Here is a 21,244-nt window from a genome sequence, read left to right on the forward strand (position 1 = left end):
CAGCGACGTCAACCGCGGTAGCTTCGTCCCCAGCGCGGCGTGCTCTACCGCTCTACGCCGTGACGCCGTTCAAGGACGGCGCAACACGAGACCGGCCTGCCATGCGATGCAGTGAAGCAACCTTTCGCTCCGCAGGAGAGCAGACGACGCCACGAAAGGACGCCGTCAGCCGAATTTTGCTCTTATTTTCGCGGAAAAAATCGCCTCAAGGACGCAAAAATGTGTTGATTGGCAGATTATTTTTCGGTTGGTATTAAATCTCTTCGTTATATCAGCTGAGGCGCTCTTATTTACTTCGTTAAAACCGGACCCAAAATGTATTGAAAATGCAAAAATGGGAATGGGAAATTGAAATCCCTTCGTTATAACCGCTATTTCGCTATAAGTGACTTCGTTATAAACGGGCTAGACTGTACTTCATCCAACTCATTGCTGAGAGGCTGCAAGAAGACAAGCCACACCTATCCATGAGCACGTCAGTAAAACATCGCACACTAAGCATGGAGCCCCTTCCACACAAAGTCACAAACGCAAAAATTCCTGTTCTGGCCCACAGTCTCTGGGACCTCCCACCTCAGATGCAGTTCTGCTTAGCTAAAACAACAACTCTCTGATACTGCTTGGCAAAGCGCATGGATGGAATCAATTTCATTATAGCAGTACAGGATAAGCCAGGTCTGCTACACAGGTGTGTAAAAGATGCCCTGCGATGCCTGCGACCAAAGAAAACCTCACACAGTGTGCCAGCAGCCTGCCTGGGTTTTTTCAGTGGCTTCCACAAAAGCTTCAACCCACTAGGCGCACAGGATGGCCTCCGCCATGGGGTTCAAGACTAAGGTGACAGTGAGTGTCAGAGAAAACTTTTTGCATGCATGAACATAAAAAGGTATGAGGTAATGCGACAAAAAAAAAAAAGGCACTAGGCACCAGAAAGATGCACCACGAAGCATACATTGTGGTGGCAGGCCACTGTGGCTTCTAGCTGCCTCACAAACACAAGCGACAAGAGTGATGTACATTTTGCCACTAGATGACATCTTAGTATGTTCACACAATCTGGAACTATCACACCGCAACACACACGAACTTCCACTGCCACGCGTCTATGCCTCAGGGTTCAGGATGTCATGTCCCACTCACCCGCACTTTGGTCTCCTGGTACAATTGTGGAAGCAACGAATCAAGCAGGTCGCGCACCATCTGGGGACGGTTGTGAGCAGCAGAATTGAGAGCCAGCAGTGCCACTCGACGCACTCCAAGATCGGGGTCTCCCAGAGCACCCAGGAATTTGGCCAGCCGTGGCCGCAGCACAGCCGATGCTTCCGAGGGAGTCCCTGCTGTGATGACACCATACACTGCATGGGTCCACGCGGGAGAAAGAGAAAGAGAGAGAGAGGCAGACACCAAGAGGCTCAAGCCCTGAACAAAACGGCAGTACCCACACACTACACTTGCACATTCTCCTGCCCAACGTACAGAGGCTGGGGTGCCAGAGCTCAACGCGCTGGTGCCTTTCACTTCAGTTCACTGGGAAAGGGCTGCTTGTTCTCCCTTACTTCCTGCCTTTACACCTCCGAGGACACAAGGAGCCGAGCGCTGCCTCTTCCACGGCACGCTCTCCAACTGTCCGGTTATGTGCTATGTTCTAAAAAAAAAAATAAAAAATTCTACCCCATGCATGTCTCTCGACTACTTCCCACCAGCACTATCACTCTAGACATCCTTCGAAATGAGCTGAACGTGGTGTCAATAAGAGCATCAATGTGCATCTATTTGCAGATTCCTGATCTCATGCAGACTTCTTGGGAAACTCCCATTCTGCACCTCGCGGCATAGCTAATGTAGCAAAATGAAAGGAGCATCACACAGCAAATACTGTGTCGTCTTCATCTTTTTCACCAGTGCGCTGGAGGACACCTAACGCATTAACAAGAAAAAAAGGGACAGCCAGAAAAGGGAAAGGGAAGAGAGCAAGGAAAGGACAGCACCCACCTGAAGATGCAGCAGAGCCCGTGTGCGTGGTGCTGGGTGAGCGCTCAGCCAGGGCCCACTTGGCGGCAGCCACCACGGTGGCACGGGCCAGTGGCGAGGGGCTGTCCAGGCACTCCTCCAGGCGGGGTACAAGCAGTGCAGGGCGCACGAGTGCCAGCCTGCCCAGGCACTCAGCCACCACGTTGCGCGCCCCCTCCTCAGGGCACTCCCAGTGCTGCACAAGGAGTGACCTGCACCCAGGCACAAAGCGAATGCAGTTTGGTGCAGCGCGGGGTAGGGTAGTTACACGGCACTTGGAGAGGCCACTGTCCTACAGCAGACCTAATTAGGCCCATGTAAAGCTTTGGAAAAAAGCCATTAGGCCACATAGTTTGCTCTTCAGGCCAGGATGCCAGGGCATCACTAAAGATCCGAATTTCTGCATGTAATCCCTCATCTTGACAGGAAGGATGATAGTTTTACCCTTATTGCATTCCCTTATGTCACGAACAAGCTATGCCATGAATTGAGGCAAGTTCCTTGCAGCAAAATTTCTTTAAAGCTCTCTCCAACAACTTGCATAACATATCGCATAGGTGCACAAGAACTTGTTTTACATGAAGTTAAAATATTTGAAATCAACACATAAAAATACAAGTTCCCCGAAGATTGCATTAATAAATTTTTTTTCAAAGACCACGGTCCCCCTCAAAATAAAGCAAGAGGCCATTGCTACTCAGCTCAGACTGGTGCACACATGGCACACAAGCAATGTTTACACACAGAAAACACTACAATTCATTCTTCCACAGCATACTAACCAGATTGACTCAATGAAAGGGTCAAGCGTCTGAATACTCTCTGGGCTTGATGACTGGCAGCTGATGATCTGCAACAGGGCGAGAAAAAAAAAAAAATAGACGGGTTAGCATGACTAAAATGCAGAATATCCTGCAGTAGCACTAGTAACAGTGGCTACTTCAGGTCCTTTCATCCTAATGCCATTTGACATTAAAGGGCTTTACCCAGAAGACCTTTATACTAAAGGCCTTTACCCTGAGGAAATTTACCAGAAGACCTTTATCCTGAAGGCCTTTACCCTGAGGACATTTACCAGAAGACCTTTATCCTGAAGGCCTTCAGCCAGGTGTACCCTTCACCTATATGTAAACCTGGCAGGCTGCCCTCAACCCGGTGGGCAGCAGGCGTCAGGCACGTAAGCATGCCAAAAACAGGAAAATGTGCGTCGCAGTGCTACTGGTTTGGTTTAGTTTGGTTTATGGGGTTTAGCGTCCCAAAGCGACTAAGGCTATGAGAGACACCGTAGTGGAGGGCTCTGGAAATTTCAACCACCTGGGGTTGTTTAACGTGCACTGACATTGCACAGCACACGGGCCTCTAGAATTTCACCTCCAAAGAAATTCAACGGCCGCGGCCGGGATCGAACCCGCGTCTTTCGGGTCAGCAGCCGAGCACCATAACCACTGAGCCACCGCAGCGGCTACTACACTAAAAGAAACACACACACACGAAGTTGAAGTTAGATTCCTGAAGATATGGCTGCCATTACTGAAACAATTCCTACTAAAGATGGGGTGAAATGAAGCTGTCTGGCCAATTCCACAACGGCTCTCTATCACACAAAGTGGCACCGCAGCACATGAAAGCACGCTTACCTCCTTGAGTGAATGCAGGAGAAGGTACTGTCGCCTGGGCTGCTCGCCGATTTCCTTCAGCACAAAAGGCAGGTACTGGGTCAAATTGCCCACGCTCACGCTACCTGCAGAGATCAGTTTCCACAGTGCACTCTCAATACGTTTACTCAGGTCATAACAGACACCCTGGCCCCTCCAAATAGTCTCAACCTGCCCTTAATTTAAATGCACGCCTTTCCTTCTATTACTGAGAATAGAAAAAGTGCCACTAATGCAACAAAAGCTGCAAGCACCATTTAAAATGCTTTTCACATGATTATTTTGTTGATTCTTCTCCATTACCCAGATAATTCAAAATTTCAAATTTTTTAGGAGTACTTGAACCTCCACAGATAACAGATTTAACCAAGTTTATAGCATACAAAAAAAACGTTCTCCAAACTATTCACAAACTAATCACCCAACTGAACAACTGCTACTCAGCATTGCTGCAGAAAACAGTAATGTTGGCAGCATGGTTTAAATGTTGTATGCAATGCACATGCTATATTAAGGTCACCTTCATGCCTAAACATGTTTGCGTTCAAACCATGTGTTTGCATTCTCAAGGGAGACAACCTGTTAACTCTTCAACGAACCTAGTGCAAATGATGCTGCAGTCTTCACTTCTTCACTCTGTGATGAGAATGCTTCCAAAAGCACCGAGTTGAGGTCCGGAACTCCACTCAAGTCTCTGCAAACAGAGAGACGGAGCTCAATGCATGGTACAGCATAAATAAAGAGCACAGATTTCCCGCCAGAAAGGAAGAAAGAAAAATCTGCAAACACTCACATATGCCTGCCAATTTCTCCGATAGCAAGCAGCGCAAAGAGCTGAATTGAATCCACACTGCGGTTTGCCTGCACAAGAGAACAGCATAGCATGCTAAGAACCTTGTTTCATCACAGCAACTATGCATACCTGGGGAGTACTACCCCTCATGCGCATCACAAAAAAGCTACCACACAAAAAAATTTGGAGGGCCCTGAAGCTTTGCATTTAAGTGAACACAACACAGAACCCCATCGCGACCCCTTGTCCATCGGACCAATTGAAAATTGGTTTTTTGAGGAAAGGAAATGATCCAGTAACAGTCTCACCTTTATCTTGGTGCACAGCCGAACCAAAATTTTTGTTGCTCCGGACCACCGGTTCCCCCGATTATAGGACCCCGGTTCCCTTGACTACAGGTTGCCGGTTCGAATCCCTGCCACAAGCTAGGCTCTAACTTAACTTAATAAGTTTATGCTGCACGAAATGCTGAATCGTATAACATAACCCGGAACATTCTGCTGCAATTTTTAGATTTTTATGCAGCCCCCGATTATTTCCGACATGCGGTGACAACTACTATTACTAATCAGACGGCTTTTCGACCGAACCAGCTGCATGCGCTGCCGCGTAAAAACTAACGATATAGCAACTACTGTCACCACACATTTCAGCTGTTCATATCCGCAGGCTCAAGACGTCACCACAGGGCCAAAACCTTAGCTGCAACAAACCGTAAAAGCTGGACACCAGTGGTGTGCAAAAATTCGAATAGTTCGAATAGTTTTCAAATGGTAACTTCATTCAAACTGCACTTTTGCTATGCAAATTATTCAACCCTTGATAAGAATTACAAATTACGAATTTCCTGTCCCTCTCAACTCAAGGTGAATCATCGCGAGATTTCCCAACGCCAGTGTCTTTTGTTACAGGAGCCAACTTGCTCTGTAGTCATAAAGTCAGCTGCCAGCATGCGGCAAAAGACTGCGTGCCGTAAGGCTAGGCCTTGGATAAAATCAACATGCTGCTGGCCATTGAGAGCCACCCACTGCACGCTCATGGGTTGCAAAACGAAGTGCTGCACCATACAGCACATGATTGCGTAGCACCACGAGGCAGTTGACAAATGGCTGTGAATCTGGAGGCAGTGGTCCTCTCGTTATGGATCACTACGACAAGACATGCGGTGTGCAAGCAAGCAGCTCGGCCTGAGAAGGACAGTGGAACGGGCAAAGCTGAAGCCCACGTGCACTACCATGGTTGTTTTGCGACTATCACTTTCATTGTTCTGAATTTTAGTCAAAATCTAGAAACTATCTAGACTGCAGGGGACAGGAAAAAAGCATACGACAGAAACATCAGGCTCAAAGCTAGCTTGCGCAAACGCACTGCATACACCATGGCCCGCATGATGGGGCACCCAACGGTGTAGTCTAGTTTTCGTGACTTCAGTTCGTGAGTGTATGGGCACAATATGGGGCTTGCAGTATGGCGAAACAGACATGCCAGCGAGGGCTAAGCAGGCTACATGTTGTCATGAGCGCTGCATTTTGGGCAGCGTGGAAGGCATGGTCCTGCTCGCGTTGCAATTCAGGTTGCTGCTCTTGTGTCCGTATTGCAAGCTGTCTTGTTGCGTTCTGCCAGGAATGCCCTGCACCTTGCCCTTCCAATAATCAACCACAGACATCTGGACACCCTACAATGCTCCATGATGACAGTAGCTTCGTCAAGTGAGCATTAAGACAGTGTGATATGGACTCTTTGCAAAACTCTGAAGCCAGCTTCTCTACACAGAGAAAACTCTTTCGGTTTGGTTTAGTTTATGGGGTTTAACGTCCCAAAGCAACTAAGGCTATGTGAGACGCCGTAGTGGAGGGCTCCGGAAATTTCGACCACCTGGGGTTCTTTAACGTGCCTTTCACCATGGTGGCTAAACCGGTTTTAGAGGAAGAAATAGGATGCAGCGCTGGAGACATCTATTGTCAGATTAATGCCGCACCCCTTTCCCACATGCTTCTGCCCTTTGTTGCTGTCGCGATGAAGGGATTAATCTCCCAAGCCATAGCTTTGCAGATATAATTCAACCTCCCCACAGCAGTCACAAAGGAAGGGTGAAAGGCAGCTGTGTCACAGTACTAATCATCAGAGAGTGCACAGCATAAGGCATGGAATAGAAGTCTTTAGCACTGCACCCAACTTCTACCGATCCAACAGTCCATGCAGCCATGGTAAAGGGGTTTTTGCAGGGAGTTTCGGAATGTCAAAGCAGAACTGCTCCAAGACGGTAAAGGCCTCCAAGGCCTCCTTCATGGCGCAACGCGGAAGCAGTGAAGCCTCCTCACAGGACGCGCTGCCACTTGTGAAGAGGCCTCACCACAAAGACTACAAACAGTGCGTGACCAGTGCACACAACCAGGAGGACAAAAGTGAGGGGAAAATGCATCAGCACAAGAATGAAGAGGCGACGTCTAGTGAAAAAAATGAAAAGACCAGAACTGCTCAAAACTGCGAAACTGTGTAAAACTGTGCAAAACTGTACACAACTGCCTGCCGATGCACGCCTAGGCCGCCATCACCATGCTGTGGAGCGAAACTCAAAAGAGTGAAAAACTATGCAGTGGCACTGTATTTTTAGGTAACAGGACCCCCGAAGGATTGTCACACCTGTTGTTGCATGCATGTCAAAGCTGTGTGGGCAACACTGTGCACTATGCAGTTCAGGTTGGAGGAGGGTTATTCGGTTTTTCACTCGCTGTGCCGGTCAAATACATGCAAGTCAAAGCTGTGTGGGCAACACTGTGCACTATGCAGTTCAGGCTGGAGGAGGGCTATTCGGTCATTCCCTTGCTGTGCCAGTCATATCGCGAATCAGCGCACAAGTTAAATGTTGTGAACCAAGCTGCGTCCGAATTAACAAGCGTCCAATGCCATTGACTTGCATGGTTTTTGGCCTAGACCACGTGGGCAGTCCAAATTATCTAGATTTCCAACTAATGGGTGTTGAATCAATCAGATTTTACTGTTTTTTCATTACCAGCATGGCACCACTTGCACCCTGAACCTTTGCAATGCGTACAGTGCACATTGACGGCACCCTACGCCGTGCAGAGCAGCCACTCCTAATCACGTCAACTGTGTTTTGCACCGGGAGCAAGGAATGCTCAGAGTCCGCACCTGGATATCATGCAGAAATCTCTGCACCACAGGCAGTGCCTCCTGAGGACACTGCAGAGTGAGCGCGGCCACTGCCTTGGCCATGGAATGGTAGGCTTGCCGGTGGATGGTGGTGGCAGCACCCGCGCCTCCCGCCTGGTACACCGGGCCGCTCACCTCCTAGGACCAGCAACAAGAGAAGCATTTTCATCAAACTTCTCCCCAGTCCTTCCTTCCTGTGCCAGAAACCACAACTGCAGCAAAGAGGCTGGTGCTAAGTCTCAGCACTGAGCACTCTCAGAAGAAGCCTTCGAAGAACTGTAGCCTTTTCTAGAGCTCCTTTAGTAAGCCTAGTGACACATGAGTGCAGGTGCCTCTACTCACGTGGAGCAGCTCTTTGAAGCCAAGGCCGGGCAAGTTCAGGGCCACAAGTGCCTGAAGGAACTCCAGCATCGCATTCAGAGCACCACCTGGAATATAGAGCCACAAATTACGACCAGGCACCAAAAGTCGCAATGACACTTCGAACTCTCCTTCTCTAAACTGAGTTAAATATAAACATGACCATGCTTTACAAGTAAACATGATCACAAAGTCATGTTACTAAACAGTCTGGAAGTGGGTAACCTCACAGAGTGAATAAGGGGCGAAGAGGAGGAAGAGTGCATCACCTTGGAGGAGGGGTGACCGCACCAAGACTAGGATCTCAGGCAGGATGGCACGGGGCACCAGCGAGAGCGATTGCTGGTGTACCTTGGAGATGGACGTCAGCAGGTTGAGCGTCAGCTGCAAACGTATGGATATGCATGTAAATTCCAAAGGCTTTGTAGAGTCAAGCACCCAGTTAACCTAATGGCTTCAAACAGTTCTTTGCAAGAACAAAATGAAGTCAACGGAACAAGGCCTCAATAGCGTCTTTATACAAATTATGTGAAGCGCACTGCATTTCAGCATCCTTATAAACAAAGTGGCCGTAAAAGCCAACGCGCTTGGCTAACATGCATGGAATGCTCACATAGGGCATGTATATGTTGTTGGCAGTCCAACCTAGTTTTGGCAACCAGTTCATCATCATCAACACGCTTGGCTAACATGCATGGAATGCTCACATAGGGCATGTATATGTTGTTGGCAGTCCAACCTAGTTTTGGCAACCAGTTCATCATCATCATCAACGCGCTTGGCTAACATGCATGGAATGCTCACATAGGGCATGTATATGTTGTTGGCAGTCCAACCTAGTTTTGGCAACCAGTTCATCATCATCATCAGCAGCAGCAGCAGCAGCAGCCTGACTACACCCACTGCAGGGCAAAGGTCTCTCCGATGTCTCTCCAATTAACCCTGTCCTGTCCTTTGCCAGCTGTGGCCAACGTATCCCCGCAAACTTCTGAATCTCATCCGCCCACCTAACTTTCGGCCGCCCCCTGTTATGTTTGCCTTTTCTTAGAATCCACTCAAGTTACCCTTAACCAGTTGGGCAACCAAATGGGCTCAGCCAAATAACAAATGGGCAGCAATAGCTTGAACGCTAACATCTCTCCCTACAACCTAAACAACAAAATGATGATGGCAGTATCAACTCACCTGAGAAATATGCAGGTCTGTTTCGTTGATGAGTGCTGGCAACTCCTGCATAACAGTGGCTACCATTTCCTGGGAGAGGCATGCACCTACACAAAGGTAACACAGTTGGCCACTTTCACAGCAAACGTCTCCTAACTAAGCAGCACACAACCTACACCTGCAGTGGAACACTGGACACGGGCAACTGCTGTGATTCTAAACCACTCGTGTGCTCATCCCTCATCTCCTGAATGCTAGTGCTCACAATAACAGCCAAAGCCACTAGTGAAAAGAATGCTTGGAAAATACTCTCCACTCCTCATCAATAAACATAGCTGCAACTGAAAATTCAGAAATCAAGTTTTAACTAAAAATTAAGCCTCGGCACACAGTGCAACTAAAGCTTGACTTCTTCCCGTTATTATTCTAAGATTTATGACACCGAGGCCAAGAAACGACAAAAGGTGCCGAAACTAAGGTATCACCTATATTTACAGCCAGCATGATTCATAACTATGCCGATGAAAACCAAGGGAATCAAATATAACAGACAGTAAGAAGATGGATACACTTGATGTCAATTAAAAAAAATAAAAAGAGTACAACAGAAGAGGGCTCTGGCAGTGGCTATGCACACTTAAGGAAATGCAAATATTGAAATTTTTGAAATATGAATTAAATAGGAAGGAAAAATGGCTTCGAATATCGGACCAAATGTCTGTTTGGTACAAAACAACATTTCAACAGAGAAAAACAGGCAAATGTTGTCTTTTTCTTTTTTCTTTCAAACTACCCTATGGTCTTTGCAATCAAAATTAAAAAAAAAAAAACTAGATTCAGCATCATGGAGAAGACATGAAGCACACAGTATAATGTGGACTGTTTGACTACACAACATAAGTGTAGAACCAGTAATGTGGTCATGCAGAATGAGTAACAAAATGGAAGCAATGAAGTGACAACACTATACATGACAACTAGAGCAACTTACTAACATGATGCGCAGTAAAACATCATTAAATAAAACTAAGCGATCATTAAAAATGTCCAACTATCCAAAGGTTGAGTTATCAAAAAACGTTCCAAGCTCAGCAGTGCCTGAAGACGTAGGCTTCAAAATATGACCAGTCCACACCTGAAGCAACAAAGAAAAAAGTGAAGTGGATGCTCTTGTACTTTTCCTGGCAAGATTTCAAACTAAATCTTTAGACAATCTGCCTATATATCATGGTTCTGCTACGGTCAGATTTATGAGGGCCTGCAGTAATCAACTAATGAATATTTTTCGGAACTTTTTTAACATTGATTTCCTAAAACAAATAGAGTAAAACCTCCTTAAAGCATACTTAATATAATTTACGGCAGCAAGTCCACAATGAGAATGGGATTGAGGACCAACAGCACTGAACACTCACTGTAATTCCGAACGAGTGTGTCGAGCAGGGTCAAAGATGCCAGCTTCAGGGCTCGCTGGTTCTTGCGCAAAAAAGTGGCCAGGGCAAGAACACACTCGCACAGCACAGGACTGAGGTCTATGTGCAGTGGCGACCTGTTCATGAAAAAACACCAAAGAGTGGTCCTACACTGTTGGCTACAAGCATGCAAAATGGAAGAGGTAGAAGGGTGTCAGCTGCAGCTGCAGAACCTACCGGCACAAGTTCTCAACTAACAACACCTTTGGCCAATGCTATTTCAAGCAAACTACTTATTGAAAGAAAAATCAACCCTGTTACAAGCACTGAATGCCTTACCCAGCCACTTTTGTGAGGGCCTTGACTGTGGTCAGCCGCGTGATCTCATTGCGCAACCTGTCCAGGAAGATGGGCAGGCACACAGCCAGTTCCGCTTGAAGGCTGTCCCCCAAGTGGCACAGGATGTAGCCCCTGCAAGAAGAAAAACAGTCGACATAAAATCTCCACCACAATGCATGACCATCAATCGTTCAGCATTACACAGCAGCTTCCCCATGCGTTTTGTACATGTGCTCAGAGAGAACAGTGTTCAAACTGTACGCCATGGCAGTTCAAAACAGTAAGTAAACAACCAGGATCAACGACAAAGACAGTTTCACGTCAATATAAATTACGAGTATACATCAGTTACAGAATAGAAATGCAGCCAATCCAATAATACAGAAAAGCTGTCTTGGCTACACTTCAAGCAAATTATTCCTGCACACGCTGGCGGCACCCAGCACACAATCTGCGGAAAATTACTTAGATTTGGCCGTGCAAAAAGCTATGGTTGCCTACCACTTTACGGTGTATCTACACCAGAGGGAGAGAGGTGAACCTGGCATGCATTACAGTAGAATCTTGATGATACGAACTCTGCTGACACAAAATGCGGGATGATACAAATTCATAAAATACCCCAGCCAGAGTGAACTACGCACAATGTGCAAAATTTTGGATGTTCCGTACACTTTGTCACACAACTACAGATGATATGCACGTGCAAACCGTGAGCGGTGGCGCACAGTACGCATATCGTCAACTCCTCAATAGCCAGTCACGCTGTACACAGAAGGAGCAGCGAGTTGTGGCCATGCAGCCTTAAATAAATACCACCAGCTGTAAACACATCTGCGTGAGTAGATTTCCCATGCAGCTTCATACCAATTTTGTTCTTTTTGTAAGATGCGAAACTTCGAATGATATCGATTTTCTTGTGACCCTGCGGGATTCGTATCATTGAGATTCTACTGTACTGCGTTTCCTTGCTAGTGCACACCTACACACAACATATCCCTTTCAGGTGCTTTGTACACGATTGCGTATGCGGCAAACTTGCAGCTTTTTTTGAGAAACTGGTGCACTTAGCAGTGATTTCATTATTTTAGTCAAACTGAACACCCTTCTTTTGCAAATAGGTTGTTTTTTTTTGCACCATGTAGCGAACGCAGTAAGTAATATTTCACATGACAGTGAGCTAGGTAGCACTTTGTCTGCCGTTGTTGTGCAGACAGATTTTGCCGCGAGTGAGAACATCGATTGTTTTTCCTCAATTTCGAGCGTAAGGCGCATCTTTGAAACACAAAGTGATTCCATGATCCCTAGGGTGTTTACCTGATGCACGAGAACATTTCGATGGTACTACAGTCAAGTCCACTTATAACAATACTGGTTATAACAATATATCGGATATAACAATGGTCGGTCATGGCACCATCAGCTTTGCCATGTGTTCTATGGTAAAATAAACTGCTTATAGCAATGCTGTCAAGACATATCATTGGTTATAACAATTAAATCTGGTAATTGAGTGTCAACCATTACAGAAAAAGAAAAGAAATGCTACAACCACACCAGCAAAACCATGCTTACAACACAAAAGCGTGCATGTGTGGGGCCGACCAATGGACTAAGCTGGCGCAGCAATGCCACGAAAGCAAAAGAGGCAGGCGTCATCGCGTCAGGAGAGCTGCTGCGTTGCTGCATTGGCTACGCACGCCATGCATACCCCTAATCAATCGGTGCAGCGCGCGTGCATACAGCCAGCGCGGTTTTTCTCTTGTCAGCTGTCACCGCACCCTTGGTTCTGCATGCTTCTTGAATTTCCCATAAGAATAGCTTCCAAAAAGCCGGCTTGATTCCTGTGACGTGGAGGTGTACAAAGCTCCCAGTGGCACAGTGATGGCGGTGCTTTGGTCATCGGTGAACGGTGAACATTGTTCCGGTTCCCTAAAGTTCGATTTAACGAGCTTTTACAGGCATTAGAACAATCAAACCCCTCTGGGTATTTACTGTCAATAAATGCTCTGAAGTTTGTCATCCTTTCTTTTTTTTTCGGCACAACCCTGTTATAACAATTATTGGTTATAACAATGGTATTTCCATGGCACTTGAATATTGTTATAAGTGGGCTTGACTGTATTTCTTACAAATCTGACACTTTGTACAGAATCCACTACATCACTGTAAAAACTTGACTGCTAGTCTTTCACGCTCGAAAACTAACAAGCTCCCTTTCTTGAGGCCTGAGTATACTACTTGGGTGAACAAATAATTCATTTCAGTCAAAACAAAAAATGGCGCCTGAAAGGAATACACTCACCTAAACACAATTACAGGCCTGCTCAGAATCGAAACAGTACATGCGGAAATGGCACACACCAAGTCGCATGTCTGCATGCATCACAATGGGGCTACACTCACATGCAGGTGATGGCCCGCTCTTTCACTTCTTGGTCAATGTCAGCAGCCTTCAGCTTTGTCAAGGTGCACTCAAAGATGTCCTTCACATAGGGCTCGAACCGGAATGAGCTCTCCTGGTCTAGAGGTGCCGGCAAAAAAGCAACAAAGATAGCCCAGATAAGAAAGCAGCCACTGCACAAGGTTACGAGCCCCGGCAGGACATTTCCACAAGAACTTTAGCATGGTTTCACTAGGCTCTGATGATTCACAGCACGGAGGGCAAAGTGTGGATGTGCATGACACATCCCCACTTCAACAGGCAGCCAGGAGGCGTCACTGTTACCATGCGATGTTTAAGGAACGTTACACGCGGTCACCCTCACTTAGGGGAGGGATTCGTCATCCACGTGAATACTTTAAGCAGATAGGGTCAGAGTCTCAACTTCCAATGCACTCCATACGACATTAATAGAGGTGTGTGAATATTCATCTTCAGCAAATGACAGGCGTAAGCGCAGTACCTAGATCTGCACCTGTCAGGTAACTGTGCGCACAGGCCAGAACCAGCATGTTGAAATATTCCCTTCAAAAATTATTTGAAGAAAATTACTATTTACTTCGAGCCAAAAAACACTATTCTCCCACCCCCTAATAATTAAGCATAAAATTTTTAGAGTTGGCTTTCTCATAAGCAATGAGGCAAACTTTCGTCAAGGTTGCTCATATCACTCATGTCTGCTCACATCACACTGGCTTTGATTTTGCACACAGACTAATCCCCAAAGCACCCTACCCTGCAAAATGGTCGATTCCTGCTTTGTGGTCTGGAGTAACTAACTGAGCCCGGCTATTGAAGCTACAGAGAAATTTCTAAAATATCTGCTGCATGTAAATAAGCATACCAGCTAGCACCTCTTTTATTCAGTGCTAGAGAGCTCCATCAGTGTCGAACACAAACTAGCAGTACGGACAAACTACAAAGGTCTTCTCTTAGGTGGTGGTGTTACCATTAGTCATACAGCTGTGTTGACCACAATGGGGTCCAAAGAAGGTCCCTGTTTGAGATTATTCTAGCTGACAAGACAGACCATATTTTTTTTGTTTTTGTTTTTTTTTTCAGTTCAGACCAGCAAATTCTACACATGCCAAAGCAAAGGTGCTCACCTAATGGCCGGATAACCTTCACCAGTTGTTGAAGCACAAGCAAGGCCTCTGATGTGATCTTGTAGAAGCTGTCGCCAACAGCGGTGATTATGGGCTGCAAGGATAAGGTGCACAGGGTCAAGCAACATCACAAAGATGACCCATCACTGCTGAATTCGAAAATTTTTTCATACAGGGTCACCACACTCAATGACAAATGTCACATCAGCTTAGAAGACTGCAGAAAGCCCCCACACTCTGCCCTGCAAGCCATTATCAATGCAAGAGCATTACTTGGCGCGTTGTGCGAAAATCCCGCCGCCATCAGCAAGCAAGCAAAACTCAAATGTTCATTATGGTTCACATGCAAAGAAGTGTTATGCAGCATCTCAACTCACCGGCAGCAAGGTGTCAACATGCACGTGGAACACTTGAGGGTTGTGATGTGTCAGCAAGCACCCGAGAAAGGCCAGGGTGTCAATCTTCATGTTGGAACTAGACGCCCGATCGCTCAGCGAGAAGTGCAGGCCAGGTAGCAGTGCTGGCAGATGGTCAGCCAAAGCCCCCGGCAGCAGCTGCAGCAGCTCTGTCAAGAGCGCCAAGCATCCCTGCGCACACAAGCACGTATACTTCACTCTCTTCCTTCTTCGTAATGTACCGCAACAACTACTGGGAGATCAAACTGTGACGTCCCAGTTGCAGCAATGTCTGCATCACACAAAGCTGCAAGAAAAGGTACAAACAAGATGGCCTCCACATGCCTGCCTTTCAGGGCGAGGTCCATGCAGGTTGACGTCAGCTGGATCCTTCCCATATTCAATGCTACTATGACCACCATTTCGCACTAGTGACACAGGTGCCAGAGAGAGGAGGCCATGCTTATGCCGTCTCCATGTTCTAAGTGGCGTTCAGCATTCTAGACAGGAGCACCACATGCAGAAGCCAGGTGCAGAGACTACCCTTAGCCCTGAGGGAAGACTCAGGATAAATTGAAGTTGACCTGTATCGATAATGTAACGTATTCTGATCACAAACAGCCCACTCTCACTTAAAATTAAAACAGAACTATGGGTGTCGCCGTAAGCAACTGATTTCATGAGTAAAATGCATGCGTCGACAATGATTTTCCGGGTGCTCAGCCCAGTGGCTATGCTACGCAGTCATTTACTTCAAAATGGTGGCAACAAGTCCTTTTTGGTAAGGGCTCCCCAAGTTTGAATCCAATGGCTGGGACAGTGAGAGCTGCTGACACACTCACACTATCAACACAATTGCGAAATGTTTAAAGACTTCAAATAAAGGGGGTATACTGTGAACGTATTTGCTAGGCACCTTCATCTACATTTTTCATTTTGGCTTCCATTCTGCATTACTCAAAGAGATTTCATGCGAAAACTAGATGTAACGAAAACCTGCATCTAACGAAAAATTTCAATTTTCTCGGTTTCGTTATATCCAGGTTTAACTATACTTTACGACTGTATTCAATCTACCTTTTACTACGGGCACCCTATTTCTTTATCACAGAGGTAAATGTTTCAATAAAGTAAAAGCACTGCATGGATAGGGCGACTTCAAAAGCACACTGCTAACACAGCAAGTGAATTAAGAGGAGATGCTACTCGAAGACACTTTTTTTTCAAAACATGACTTAGAACAGTGAAACTATATCTATTGACATAGTTTTTTATGCTGAGTTCAAATCTTTAATAGGGCGACTTCAAAAGCACACTGCTAACACAGCAAGTTAATTAAAACTTTTTATTTTTTTGCATGCTGAACACCTGACAAACAACTCCCACAAGAATGAGCCCTCACGAGTCTGCTTTAGTTTAGTTTCAACGGAAACCACGGGTTCGGGACCGGTGGATTCCACAACAGAAGGGTTTCAGGGCTAAAACCTACTCTGGGCAGCTTTACGTGGCCACTGAAACCTTCACTTCGCTTTACAAAGACGGCAATGTAGTGGAAATACATCATACAGATCATAAAGACAAAAGCAGATAACACCTTATGAATACTCCACATTAACAAAGGAAGAAGCGGTGAAAGCAACCAGACCTCAGGGCCAAAGCGCACCGGCTTCTCGGGCCATGCTGTCTATTCAGGTAGCAAACCAGGTGAGAAGTTGCCCTGCCCGAGTGCATCCGCAAACGCATCTCAAGTCAACTTGCACTCGTGACCACTGCAGGCAACCCACCTGGCGAGTCTTGAGGGCTCGCTCCCTCAGGGGCCGCTGGAGGGCTCGGACAAGCGGCCCCACCTGGTCAGCAACCAATTTCCGGGGGTCGTCATCGCCAATGGGGCCCCCGACAACGGGGGCAATGAGCGGCCGCGTCTGACGCAGCAGCGCCACATACGCCTGCAGAATGTCCACTTTCACATTCTCCTCCCGCTCTGAAACAGAACCAGCAACAGACCATGGGTTCGTTGGGCGAGTGCTGGCCTTTATACAAGCCTTACAAGGCAATACGCATTTACTGTTCTTGTCTAATGTTTACGGGTGACAATGCATGTGGTGCAAGAAGGAACTCAAAAAAAGGAAGACAACTACCATAAAAGTCAATTTCATATTGTAAATTGCTACGTAAGGCTACACATCACACCCCAAAAAGATTGTTCACTCGAAATTCCCAATGTAACATCTTTATTTCGTGAAACCCGAAAGTCGGCTAGTGGCACAATAAAAGATATCAAAAGCAATCAAATATGTGCTGTACTTGGTGCTTTCGCAAGCTTAAAACGCCCTCGCCAACAACATTCACCTCCAATTTGTAAGCGTTGCAGCCCAGGGACGCAATGCTATCATCTCTGAAGTCATGCTGCCTCTGAACAAGTGGCTCTAGGCAAAAGGGAATAACAACCACCTTGTGACTAAGCAACCAACAGCAGTACGACTCAGTGCCTCGAAGATCTTTCAGGCTTGAAAAAAATAAAAATGAGGCACTGGACCTGATCTTATATAGCAAGAACTTCTTTGCTTTTCTGCAATAACAAGAGAAGATATTGACCCTTTCACTGCCGCTCCCGAGATAACTCTGGCGGCCACACACGCATACCCCCTGCTTCTCCCGAGTAAACTCATTTTGGATTTTTAACTCATTTCCTGCGCTCCCAATAATACTCGAGTAAAAAAAAAAAAAGAAAATGATGCAAGCATGTCATGCCATCTACGGAGAGGCCCCATAAATTCACAGAACTTGTAGGGTAAATTTGTAAATTTTAAAACGATGGAACGCATGTTTCCACATCTGCTTCACTTCATTTTGGTCACAGCACAGCAGCCATGGCAAGCCAGCGAAGATTTCTGCTGGAAGACCTCATTCAGTACTACTAATATCTATAAGATTATCCTGAATAGCAATGTCTACATGTCTTGCACAGCATCCCAATGCATTACTAGCATAAAATTTCCAGTAAACTAACATGCAAAAAAAAAAAAAAACTGGCAGGGAGTGTGCAGCAGCAAGTAAAAAAAAAACCCAGCAGTGAAAGAGTTAATGAACTCGCACATTAGCATGTTTTTGCAGTCTCAGCAACTCAACCCAAAGAACTGCACCGACGACAGTTACAGAATGAGGGGTGACAACAAAAAGAACAGTCATGCAGCCAACTCCATTAAATTGGTGGGTGCCAGAGTCAGGTTGTCCGCAATATAATCTTTGTGCAAATTTTAAGCATGGGGAATATCCACTTCAATATTGAGTTGTATATCCGGCTATAGTATTTTGAAAGAGCAGTTTTTTCCAGCGTAGAGTCAGCAAAGAAGCTGCTGACATGCGCTTTTTCATGAGGTTCATGAGCCATGCATCAAAATGGTTTAGAAGTGGAAAAAAAAAAAGGGTTTGTCACGTATGCCTCACTTCTTGCATGCCTCAGTTCCATTAAATGTAGTTTGGCGCCACAACGCTGCCCCTCTTAGAAATTCAATGCATTACCTAGAGGGATTTTCATAATCACTTTTATCGTGAGTCATACCCTTTTGAAGAACGGGTTATAAGTGCAGTTACACTGCCCTGGTAACGCAAAGCGACAACATTGAAGTGACGGCAACCAAGCTAGACTGAAAACAAACTAATGTATCGCCAAGCCTCGTCGTTTTGTGCACGTGTACCAGGGGTAACGGTAGCCAATGGCCATCATCACCACTGTATGCTGTGTCACGAACAGACATTACCTCATATGGTTACCGCTTTATTTCTCCGGTTATTCTATGACGTCGCATGCATTATGGCTTCTGTAAATATGCCGCCATGTTCCACTTTAATATGAAAGCGCACATTAAACCTACGAACTAGCACTCGTATTCCTTGGGCAGACTACAAACTGTAGCAGGGCTGCCTATGGCACCCCAGTTGTGGTCTGACCAAGCAAATGAATGCTCAGGCTTTGGTGGATGCCTACAATTACAAGCACTGAACTGTCTTAGGGGCAGACAGTAACTACGTGACTATCCCAACCCAACTGGCAATGACATATGCAACAATGTGACCTATGACTTCCCGACACTGCTGTGGATCTCGCGGGAAGTACCCTCAAAAGCTGCCACAAGAACTCATCTTACTGGTCCCAGCACTGGGTCTAACATTTGGTTTTTGATAGGACCTAAGAGTGGGCCGAACGCTAGACTGGCGAAGAATTTTAAGCTGAATATAATGTGGAGTCTTCCTCACAAGACTGCCTTACATTGATGAAAGCAAATTTCAGTCGGAGTGCCCATCTGGATGAACTACTACAACACAAATATTCACTCTGGAGCCACAAGATAGAGAGGAAACACACACCTTTGAAACGTGCAATGAGCGCAGGCGAGACCACCCGGTAGAACTCTGTGAGCATTTCATGCCTTGTGGCAATGACCGCCTCCAGACACTTTGCCGCTGCTCGACGCACTTTCCAGCTCATGTCGTCATCATCACTGTATTCGTCTTCACTTTCCCTGCATGAGAGAAGTAGGTCTTTACCTAGACTCTGCGGATTCCGCAGGAAGGGTTGCTCCAGTTCCCTTTACACCTCTAAACTGGCCAAAAACTGCCTCGGAACATTTGAAGGGCCCATGAAATGGTTTTGAAAGTGGCTATAAAATACATGCATTAAATAGAGTAAAGGCCACTGAGCATTCATGTCATATTCAAGGCCTCAAAAACAAGCTAATAATTGACAAGAAATTTTTTTAAATTTATATTCCCGCACCTTGTTGAGATGTCCAGTGTCGGTCTCTCGCAGGAATCCTGCCTCGTGACATGGTAAGGCTCGTGTGACATTAGTCACGAGCGGGCTCTCACTGGCTAGCCAAAAACTGCATAAGCATTCGCAGACGAAGCAGGCTAAGGAGGCGGGGGGCATGGCCATCTGTACAAGGCAGCACAGGCTCGCTACCACTCTCCTCTTTGGCCGACACATTCGTGGGCAGAGTGTGGTCCCAGCCTGCAGTTTTTCTGCCTTTCTCCAGTGTGTGAGTTGACAGGAAAGATACGGACAGCTGTTTTTATTTCCTGACATCTCTTGTGCTAAACAAGCTACACCAAAAATGTTTGTTGGAACGGAGATGGGTGATTCAATATCCATCAGCGTTTCACTTTTCTTTCCCTCAGTGCAGACAGTTTCTGGGGCCCTTTAGCACCTAAAGATGAGGCAGCAGGCACAACCAATTTGATTTAGAATTTAATGCTGAGTGCCTGAACTAAAGCAACTCACCCACAGCAAACCACACCCACAGTCAACTTTATCTAGCAAATACATACTCCTCAATGCAAGCAGCATTAGGCTTAAAACAGCAGGCCACAAGATCAAAAGGAAAGTTAAGCGCACACACTGTCCCTCAACATGCAACCAAAATAACCTTCAACTCCCAAAGGAAAAGAAAAACTAGTGTATTGCTCGATGACCACAAGCTGGCATGTATATTGTGAAGGCCAAAGTAGGAAATGGATCAGGCCTGATACTTTTTTTTCACTAGTGGCACAACTTGAGAGCACCTTCTGCCAGGCGTATGCTAGAGAATGTTACTCGGTTAAGCACGTTTAGCGCAACACTATTTACTAATGATTTCTGCACGACTGCGATTACACGTGGAGGCCAGTAATAAAGATTTCTAGCGAGAATTTCTCATCCGCAAGCTCTATTAAGAGAGCTAAAGAAGAATCTCAATGATACGAACATGGCTAATATGAATTCGGGATGAAATGAATTTGTAAAATTTTCTGGCCTCAGTGCATTGCGTACAACACGCAGAATTTTTGATTATCCAAACACTCTCCTGCGCTGTTACGGATGGCGCAAACACACGAGCCAGGACTGCACCCTCGAACCCGAAGCGCTGCCCGCACATCTCGGACGCCGTGATCGCCAGTCTAAGTAGCAGTGCGTGGCTCGCACATTGCCAATGCAACGTCCGCCAGACACACAGTACGCACCACTAGCAATTCAGCGGTGCCACCCAGCCGTAAATACCTAAATACAGTCAGTTGTAAAAAGACCTGCATGCATGCCTTTCCAATGCTGCCACTTATAAATTTTGTTCGTTTAGGCTGAATGCAAGGGGTTATTTGCCCAGAGATTTATTAAAAGCACGATGCGGCAGAGACAAGAAAATCATTTCTCACTCCAGGTGCACTACAGGTGCAGGAATGCACCGCTACTGCCTCAGAATGAACACTTAGGTCCTAGCTTACCCTCCAGAGTCTCTGTCCATGTCCATAGAGTTCTCATCATCTTCATCATCATAGTTGTAGTTAGGATCATAGCAGATGTACTCCAGGCAAATTTTCATGATCTGCAAAAAAAAAAAAATGCAATGAGAATCAAAT

The 21,244-nt window shown here is 46.1% G+C and overlaps 1 protein-coding gene across 3 annotated transcripts in view; it reads right to left on the reverse strand.

The window, feature by feature from the left end:
• The window catches only part of Cand1 (Cullin-associated and neddylation-dissociated 1), a 34,746-nt gene that overhangs the window by 3,828 nt on the left and 9,674 nt on the right, over positions 1–21,244 (reverse strand). The window contains exons 8-25 of one of the 3 annotated variants that reach the window (XM_089566533.1): positions 21,110–21,210; positions 19,220–19,374; positions 16,636–16,832; positions 14,834–15,043; positions 14,457–14,550; positions 13,314–13,431; positions 10,908–11,039; positions 10,572–10,705; positions 9,178–9,263; positions 8,262–8,376; positions 7,975–8,060; positions 7,612–7,770; positions 4,459–4,526; positions 4,265–4,359; positions 3,648–3,751; positions 2,793–2,860; positions 1,993–2,222; positions 1,141–1,334 (exon numbers count right to left, since the gene is read on the reverse strand). In XM_089566533.1, the coding sequence (XP_089422659.1) occupies positions 1,141–1,334; positions 1,993–2,222; positions 2,793–2,860; positions 3,648–3,751; positions 4,265–4,359; positions 4,459–4,526; positions 7,612–7,770; positions 7,975–8,060; positions 8,262–8,376; positions 9,178–9,263; positions 10,572–10,705; positions 10,908–11,039; positions 13,314–13,431; positions 14,457–14,550; positions 14,834–15,043; positions 16,636–16,832; positions 19,220–19,374; positions 21,110–21,210 (2,346 nt within the window). Of the gene's footprint in view, positions 1–1,140; positions 1,356–1,992; positions 2,223–2,792; positions 2,861–3,647; positions 3,752–4,264; positions 4,360–4,458; positions 4,527–7,611; positions 7,771–7,974; positions 8,061–8,261; positions 8,377–9,177; positions 9,264–10,571; positions 10,706–10,907; positions 11,040–13,313; positions 13,432–14,456; positions 14,551–14,833; positions 15,044–16,635; positions 16,833–19,219; positions 19,375–21,109; positions 21,211–21,244 lie in introns of all 3 variants that reach the window. The other 2 variants (XM_089566532.1, XM_089566531.1) reach the window with 2 other exon arrangements.

This window comes from Amblyomma mixtum, chromosome 1 (genome assembly GCF_055824585.1).
Source record: "Amblyomma mixtum isolate Tamu chromosome 1, ASM5582458v1, whole genome shotgun sequence".
Lineage (NCBI taxonomy): Eukaryota > Metazoa > Arthropoda > Arachnida > Ixodida > Ixodidae > Amblyomma > Amblyomma mixtum.